General features: G+C 40.6%; 2 protein-coding genes across 2 annotated transcripts; one reads left to right on the forward strand and one right to left on the reverse strand.

Annotated features, from left to right (window-relative positions):
• Nucleotides 1–4731: 4731 nt before the first annotated feature.
• LOC136984237 (uncharacterized) lies at nt 4732–6531 on the reverse strand. Its single transcript, XM_067281145.1, has one exon. The coding sequence runs from the start codon at nt 6529–6531 to the stop codon at nt 4732–4734; it is 1800 nt and encodes a 599-aa protein (XP_067137246.1).
• A 348-nt stretch (nt 6532–6879) lies between these two features.
• On the forward strand, nt 6880–8802 carry LOC136984246 (uncharacterized). Its single transcript, XM_067281157.1, has one exon. The coding sequence runs from the start codon at nt 6880–6882 to the stop codon at nt 8800–8802; it is 1923 nt and encodes a 640-aa protein (XP_067137258.1).
• The last annotated feature ends 592 nt before the right edge of the window (nt 8803–9394 follow it).

Genomic DNA, 9394 nt, shown 5'->3' on the forward strand with positions numbered 1-9394 from the left:
AAACACCAGAAAAGGAGAGTACAAAAGCAAAAACACCTCTACCAAAAACTGGGATAACAACTAGGAATGTGGATTCCAAAAAAGCGAGTAAGAACCCACTAAACAAACAGAGAGTGAAAGCAGCACTCTCCAAATTAAAAAAATAGAGGCTCAGTCGATGAGTGAGTTCTCTGATATCTCTGACAAAGAGAATAATCTGGAGGTGACCCAAACAACATATGCCTCTGAAAGGAAAATCATGAGTTAAATTGAAGAGGGACACTTTTGCAAAGAATGCTGCCTCAAACACATAATGGATTATAAAATAATTCAGTTGAACTGTCGTGGTTTCCGCAACAGCTTTTCTGACATTAAACACTTGACGTTATCTACCTCATCTCTCTGCGTGGCACTCCAGGAAACCCACCTAAAACCTGGAGAAAAGATTTCTTTAAAAGGATTTGATCTCTACCGCAAGGATGATGATGGCCACAGACTGTGCCAGTGGAGGTGTGGCTATACTGGTTTCAAACCGCATCCCTTCCTTACCAATGCTAATAACAACAGAGCGGCAAGCTGTGGCAGTCAGAATATCAATTGGCTTTACTGTCACAGTTTGTTCCATATACTTGCCACCAGATGTCAGAGTCAACGAGGACAAATTGGATGACTTGGTTGAACAACTGCCCACTCCATTCCTTCTACTCAGTGATTTCAATGGCCACAATCCAATGTGGGGCAGTCACGACATCAATTGTCAAGGCAGAGCCATTGAAAGATTCATAGGTATCACCAACTATATTTATTTAATACTGGAGAAGTGACATACTTCCATGCCCCAACAAAAACATTCACTGCCATTGATTTATCATTAGCTAGTCAAAACTTGTTTTCAGCATTTACATGGGGGGTTGGATCTAATCCACTCTCCAGTGACTACTTCCCAATATTTCTAAAATACCGAGGCAGAGAAAGCTGTGAAACAACCCGACCACCACGCTGGAAACTTGAAACGGCAGATTGGCCTGCATTCTCCTCTTTGGCTAACATCACTGAGGAAATGGTCAATGCTGCTGATATCAATGATGCAGTTGAAGTTGTTACATCCAGTATTATTCAGGCAGCTGAAAAAACAATGGGAAAAACGTCAACCAGATATCCAAAACATCCGAAACCATGGTGGATCAGAATTGCGAGGCAGCATTCAAAAATCAAAAGGAAGCATGGGGGATTTTCAGAAGATATCCCACTGCTAACAGTTTGGCTGCTTTTAAAAAAGCAAAGGCAAATGCCAGAAGAATCAGAAGGCAAAGCCAAAGGGATTCTTGGAGGAAGTATGTATCTAGCATAACATCTTCCACCAGCTCAAAAGCATTCTGGGATAAAATGCACAAAATTAATGGGAAATATGCTTCTCACTCCCTGTCCATGTTGGAAAATAATGGCACAATAATTAGTGATATACAAGGTATTGCTGATTTGTTGGGTGAGACGTTTTCGGCTTCGTCCAGCAATATTATGTATACAAGGGATTTTCAGGTTTATAAAGCCCAAAGTGAAAAACAGTACTTAAACTTTCACTCTCCATCTAATGAGGAATATAATGTGCCATTCAGCATGTAATAGAACTATGTATAGCAATCTCTCGCTCAGGGAATACTTCTGTAGGCTTGGATAAAATCCATTACAGCATGATTAAAAATTTGTCAGACAATTTCCTTAGTAACCTTCTGAATCTGTTTAACAGAATATGGACAGAATATACTTTTCCTGACTCTTGGAGGCTATCAATTATTATTTTCATTTTCAAGCCAGGTAAAGACCGCAAGAATCCCTCTAATTATAGACCAATTTCTCTGACTAGTTGTCTCTGCAAACTTTTTGAGAGAATGGTAAACAGATGCCTGATGTTCCTCCTAGAGGAAAAGAACTACTTTTCACCACATTAGAGTGGATTTTGTAGGAACAGAAGTACCACAGACAATTTAGTAAATCTTGAAACATCTATTCGCAAAGCGTTTGTTAGACGACAGCACTTAGTGTCTGTGTTTTTTGATATAGAGAAGGCCTATGATCGCTACTGGCGATACGGGATACTCCGTGATCTGCACAAATTCGGATTGTGGGGTAATTTGCCAATCTTTATAAAAAAACTTCTTGCAGAATTGAAGATTCCAAGTTAGGCTGGGCAACACTTTATCTAGGCCTTTCACACAAGAAGAGGGTGTTCCTCAAGGTTGTATTTTGAGTGTGACTATGTTCCTAATCAAAATTAATACCATAGCTAAGTGTCTTTCTCCCAGTGTGAAACACACTCTGTATGTGGATGACTTTCAGACCTCCTGCCAGTCTAGTAATATGAGTTTTATTGAAAGACAAGTGCAAACCTCCCTAAATCACATAGACAATTGGTCCAAGATCAATGGTTTTACTTTTAATGCAGAGAAGACCTCGTGCATCCACTTTTGCCAAAGGCACGGTTTGCACCTGGACCCTGAAATTCACCTAAATGAGGTTAAAATCCCAATGGTCAACGAAGCGAAATTTTTGGGTGTTGTGTTTGACCATAAATTGACATTTTTACCACACTTGCGCAATTTGAAGAGTAGATGTTTAAAATCTCTGAACCTTTTAAAGGTGTTATGCTGCTCATTCTGGGGAGCAGACAAATGTTCAATGCTCAGAATATATAGAGCCCTTGTTTGCTCTAAGCTTGATTATAGATGTATTGTGTATGGCTCTGCACGAGAATCTACTTTTCGGATGCTGGATCCAATCCACCATCAAGCATTGCGTTTGTGCACTGGTGCGTTTCGAACTTTTTCTGTTCAAAGTCTCTACGTAGATGCTTATGAGCCTCCACTATCTTTCAGGAGAGAGAAGTTGTCTTTGTTCTATTAAATTAAACAGAAATCTTTGGCTAAACTTTCAGTTTATTGTAGAGTATCAGATACTCAGCTGAAAAGATTATTTGCAGCTCGCCCAAGTAGTGTTCCTTCATTTGATATAAGAATGGAGAATATAAGCAGCACGATTGACCTGGACACAAGCAACATCTCACAGGTTGAGGTTAATAGAATTTCACCTCGGTTAACCCCAGTGATTAATGTGGATTTAAGCTTAAAGCAGTTTCCCAAAGAAACCACACCTGACTACGTCTATAGACAGCACTTCACAGAAATTCAACACCACAACAGGAATTTAATTTTTATTTATACTGATGGATTGAAATCGATTGATTACGTCGGCTCAGCCTTCGTCTGCCTGAATGAAATTGTGGCAGAACAAATAGCTCCAATTTCTTCCATTTTTACTGTGGAGTTGCAGGCTATTTATTTAGCTCTAGAGTATGTAAATAGGAAAGGTCATCTATCTTTCTGCGTGATTTACACTGACTCAGTTAGTGCACTTCAGGCTTTGATCTCATGTGAACCTAGTTCTCACTCCATAGTGATTAAAATTTGTAAACTGATTTGTCATCTTATTGCGATTAATTTCTCTGTAAAATTTTGTTGGGTCCCTGGCCACATGAGGTATAAGGGGAAATGAAGAAGCTGATGCAGCTGCAAAGTCAGGAAGTCCTTCTCAGCATACAATGCATATTGAAGGAGGTGACTTGAAGCTAGTCGTTAAAAAACTACTAGCAGAGAGATGGCAAAATATGTGGAATGCGCAAGTCCACAATAAACTACATGAGATCAAACCTATGATAGAAAATTGGACACATAAGCAACCCTATGACAAGAGATCTGAGGTTATTTTTACTCGTTTCAGAATTGGACATACTCGGCTGACTCATCAATATCTTTTTGAAGGGCAATGGGCAGCCAGTATGCCAGTATTGCAAATGTTCACATACCATAAAGCATATACTGCTCGATTGCTCTGCCTTTGAGATAATGCGTAGACTGTATCTTGGGAGAGGACGTTTGACAGAGATTCTGGGCCAGAGGTTTAATCTGTATAATGTATTAGACTTTTTAAAGGTCACTAATTTGTACAAAGAATTTAACTATTTATTTAATTTTTTTTATTTATTTATTTTTTGATTTTTATTTTATTTTGATTTATTTGATTTATTTATTTATTTATTTATTTTTTACTTTTATGTTTCTTGTCGTTAGTTCATTTTAATTGTGTATATACTCGTTGTTTTTATGTTGTTATTTTCTGTGTTTTTATTTTGTTGTTATTTTATATAATATACACATAGTGTTTAGAGAATTAATCATTTGGCGTGGTGCAGCTTGGCCTTGGTGGCCCTTGCGCCAAGAAACTTCAACTAACCAACTAACCTTGAGAATAACTCATCGTAGACTGCATATCTTATTAAAACACTACACTCATGACACCTTATAAATTTGCAGCCGTGTTTATTCGGTACAAACGAACGTTTTCGGTCGTGTTTAACGACCTTCTTCAGGAAATATCCAAAAAAATTCGAACACAACGAAAATCTGCAAAAACGAACAAACTTCGGAACGTTTTTAAAAATATTCTAAAGAGAATTGCGTGCGCCATCTCTACATCGATGCGTATTAAATAACACATTACATGAGAATAAAATAAAAATAAATAACAGACAATAAAAAGTAATATGCTCCTTGGAGACATTAAAAATAAAATACAAACATAAACTATGGTGCAAGCCGAACGGCGCACAGAACATAGGGAAGGAGAGGAGCTGTGCAGAGACAAAAAACTACGGTTTCTGTCCTTGTGTAGGCTTCCGCATATCCGCTTTTCTGAGGTTTACATGTCGCCTGAGCGCCAGGCTGCAGATATTTTACTAGCCTCTCTGAAGTTGATAGATTGTCCTTTTTGGCTTGCTTTGCAGATATGCCAAGCTTCTGTATAACGGAGGTGCTTTACGTTGCGAACTGTTTGTACTAATCTTGCTTGGGCCCATTCAGCTTGGACTTCTTGGGGATCTGCCAGGACGTAAGTCGCCAACGCTGTGCATGGTTGTTCGCTTCTTATATTTCTCTGATGTTCCGCCAGCCTTTCCTTGAGTGATCTTCTGGTGGCTCCGATGTAAAATAGCTTATTTTGCCTCCGTGTGTCCGTAATAGGGATCCTGTAAACCCCCGGAAGGGAGTTAGTGTCCATGGCGTCTTTATCCGCTCTTAGCAGCTGGTATATAGTGGGATTCCGTTTATATATTATTCTTTTGTTTGTGGCAGTTCCTATACGTCTATAGATGCTGCCCAGTTCCGCTCTGTATTCCATCAATGTAAACTCCTCTGTATTTAGGAGGTTTCGCTCCTTATTGCGTGTCGTAATCTCGCTAGTGACAGCTTTAGGACTGATCCCGTTCTTCTGAGCTAGCTTAATGATGTAGTTCATCTCTTCGTTTTTGTCTTGGGTACTACTACAGTGTGTGTGTGCTCGTGCCGCGAGCGCTCGGAATGCTGCGAGTTTGTACGTCGGCGGGTCGTGCGAGTTCCATGGGATAAAGATTGGGTTGTAAGTAGGCTTTCTGTATACCTTAGTACGGAAAGCTCCTTGGCTGTCGAGCTGTATAGATAAATCTAGAAAGTGTATAAGCTTATCATTTTCTTGCTCGAGTTCGATCTCGAGGCCGAATTTGTTATCGTTGATGTCCGTTATGAATTGGTGTAAGTTGGGTTTGACATTCCAGAAAACAACCACATCATCGACGTACCTTGCATATGTTAGGATTTGCGTTGCATATTTTGGCAGGAGTGCATTCTCCAGAGTTCTTAGGACCATCTCGCATAAAGTACCTGCCAGGGGGCTACCCATGGCTACACCCTTCTGTTGCGTGTAAGCGATGCCATTAAAGCTAAAGATGGATGAGAATGTGGTTAGGTGCGCCATCTCTAGTATTTGTTTTCTCTTCTTTTCTGGGGACTTGATCACGGTTAACAGGAAATCCCTTAGATGACAGAAGCATGGTTCCAGCTTGACAGAGGGATACAGAGCCTTGAAGTCTAATACGGTCATATATTTAATTTCTTGCGGGTTCATGTTAGCCATTTTCTGTAGAAGGTCTAGGGGTTGTTTTATGCTGTAAGGGCTCTGGGGTAAATATTTATTAACGAAGCCGTTAACCAACCTTTCTAGTAAGATTGTGGGTGCGCATCCTTTATCTACCACCGGCCTTAATGCCTTATCTTTTTTATGAGTTTTGGCGAACCCAAATAGCCTAGGTATCGAGGGAGAGTGGACTACGACTTTTGTCAGACCCAGTTCTTTAGCCAGCGGTGTGATGGCAAATTTTTTAATCCTTGCTTGTAGTTTCTCTATTGCATTTGGATGCACTGTAATACACTGCGTGTCTTTTATGTATTTTAGCATGAGGTTGTCATAAGTACTTCTATTCATGACCACTAAGTCCTTTGACTTATCTGCCCTTGTGAGCACAATATTATTAGCTTTCAGCCATTCTTTAGTTTTCCTGATATAGTACCAGATGGGGTCGCTGTCTTTTTTACTATTTGCATGCTTGATTTTGAACGCGACTTCCCATCTAAACGTTTCTTTCTTGATCTCGCTTAGTCCCTCTATTGCCTGCTCGATTTCCGGCATGATTTTTCCGAGTGTGAGTTTAGGTTTCGGGGCATATTTAGGGCCGTATTTACATGCTTCTTTCACGTATGTGGGAAGTGTGATATTATCCCAGCATATAATAGTATGGTTTATCTGCGTTCTAGAACTGAGTATCCTGGTGCTTTCTTATCCATTCCATTTTTTTCCCATACCTCGTCTTTAGTCTGTCTTTCACTTGCGTAGCTAGGTGTACAACCACGGGCGTTAACTTCCGTTAAGACATGTAACCTGCTCGTTACATGTTCGTTTAACTAAGTTAACGCCCGTGGTTGTACACACTAGCTACGTGCAATGAAAGACAGACTAAAGACGAGGTATGGGAAAAAAATGGAATGGATAAGAAAGCACCAGGATACTCGTTCTAGAACGCAGATAAACCATACTATTATATGCTGGGATAATATCACACTTCCCACATACGTGAAAGAAGCATGTAAATACGGCCCTAAATATGCCCCGAAACCTAAACTCACACTCGGAAAAATCATGCCGGAAATCGAGCAGGCAATAGAGGGACTCAGCGAGATCAAGAAAGAAACGTTTAGATGGGAAGTCGCGTTCAAAATCAAGCATGCAAATAGTAAAAAAGACAGCGACCCCATCTGGTACTATATCAGGAAAACTAAAGAATGGCTGAAAGCTAATAATATTGTGCTCACAAGGGCAGATAAGTCAAAGGACTTAGTGGTCATGAATAGAAGTACTTATGACAACCTCATGCTAAAATACATAAAAGACACGCAGTGTATTACAGCGCATCCAAATGCAATAGAGAAACTACAAGCAAGGATTAAAAAATTTGCCATCACACCGCTGGCTAAAGAACTGGGTCTGACAAAAGTCGTAGTCCACTCTCCCTCGATACCTAGGCTATTTGGGTTCGCCAAAACTCATAAAAAAGATAAGGCATTAAGGCCGGTGGTAGATAAAGGATGCGCACCCACAATCTTACTAGAAAGGTTGGTTAACGGCTTCGTTAATAAATATTTACCCCAGAGCCCTTACAGCATAAAACAACCCCTAGACCTTCTACAGAAAATGGCTAACATGAACCCGCAAGAAATTAAATATATGACCGTATTAGACTTCAAGGCTCTGTATCCCTCTGTCAAGCTGGAACCATGCTTCTGTCATCTAAGGGATTTCCTGTTAACCGTGATCAAGTCCCCAGAAAAGAAGAGAAAACAAATACTAGAGATGGCGCACCTAACCACATTCTCATCCATCTTTAGCTTTAATGGCATCGCTTACACGCAACAGAAGGGTGTAGCCATGGGTAGCCCCCTGGCAGGTACTTTATGCGAGATGGTCCTAAGAACTCTGGAGAATGCACTCCTGCCAAAATATGCAACGCAAATCCTAACATATGCAAGGTACGTCGATGATGTGGTTGTTTTCTGGAATGTCAAACCCAACTTACACCAATTCATAACGGACATCAACGATAACAAATTCGGCCTCGAGATCGAACTCGAGCAAGAAAATGATAAGCTTATACACTTTCTAGATTTATCTATACAGCTCGACAGCCAAGGAGCTTTCCGTACTAAGGTATACAGAAAGCCTACTTACAACCCAATCTTTATCCCATGGAACTCGCACGACCCGCCGACGTACAAACTCGCAGCATTCCGAGCGCTCGCGGCACGAGCACACACACACTGTAGTAGTACCCAAGACAAAAACGAAGAGATGAACTACATCATTAAGCTAGCTCAGAAGAACGGGATCAGTCCTAAAGCTGTCACTAGCGAGATTACGACACGCAATAAGGAGCGAAACCTCCTAAATACAGAGGAGTTTACATTGATGGAATACAGAGCGGAACTGGGCAGCATCTATAGACGTATAGGAACTGCCACAAACAAAAGAATAATATATAAACGGAATCCCACTATATACCAGCTGCTAAGAGCGGATAAAGACGCCATGGACACTAACTCCCTTCCGGGGGTTTACAGGATCCCTATTACGGACACACGGAGGCAAAATAAGCTATTTTACATCGGAGCCACCAGAAGATCACTCAAGGAAAGGCTGGCGGAACATCAGAGAAATATAAGAAGCGAACAACCATGCACAGCGTTGGCGACTTACGTCCTGGCAGATCCCCAAGAAGTCCAAGCTGAATGGGCCCAAGCAAGATTAGTACAAACAGTTCGCAACGTAAAGCACCTCCGTTATACAGAAGCTTGGCATATCTGCAAAGCAAGCCAAGAAAGGACAATCTATCAACTTCAGAGAGGCTAGTAAAATATCTGCAGCCTGGCGCTCAGGCGACATGTAAACCTCAGAAAAGCGGATATGCGGAAGCCTACACAAGGACAGAAACCGTAGTTTTTTGTCTCTGCACAGCTCCTCTCCTTCCCTATGTTCTGTGCGCCGTTCGGCTTGCACCATAGTTTATGTTTGTATTTTATTTTTAATGTCTCCAAGGAGCATATTACTTTTTATTGTCTGTTATTTATTTTTATTTTATTCTCATGTAATGTGTTATTTAATACGCATCGATGTAGAGATGGCGCACGCAATTCTCTTTAGAATATTTTTAAAAACGTTCCGAAGTTTGTTCGTTTTTGCAGATTTTCGTTGTGTTCGAATTTTTTTGGATATTTCCTGAAGAAGGTCGTTAAACACGACCGAAAACGTTCGTTTGTACCGAATAAACACGGCTGCAAATTTATAAGGTGTCATGAGTGTAGTGTTTGAACCTTGAGAATGTTGATCACTAGTTGTATGCATTGTTCCTCATATTTCTGGCAGTGGAAAAGCAGATGCAAGGAGGTTTCGTCATCCTCGGGATAGTGTGTACACTTGTTGTTTCCACTCCTCAGGAACCTTT

Source organism: Centruroides vittatus, unplaced genomic scaffold, assembly GCF_030686945.1.
Source record: "Centruroides vittatus isolate TY-2023 unplaced genomic scaffold, ASM3068694v2 contig_120, whole genome shotgun sequence".
Classification (NCBI taxonomy): domain Eukaryota; kingdom Metazoa; phylum Arthropoda; class Arachnida; order Scorpiones; family Buthidae; genus Centruroides; species Centruroides vittatus.

Bases quoted from the DNA above. Each gene is read 5' to 3' on its own strand.
- LOC136984237 (XM_067281145.1), bottom strand. From the start codon at position 6,531: ATGCCGGAAATCGAGCAGGCAATAGAGGGACTAAGCGAGATCAAGAAA.
- LOC136984246 (XM_067281157.1), top strand. From the start codon at position 6,880: ATGGAATGGATAAGAAAGCACCAGGATACTCGTTCTAGAACGCAGATA.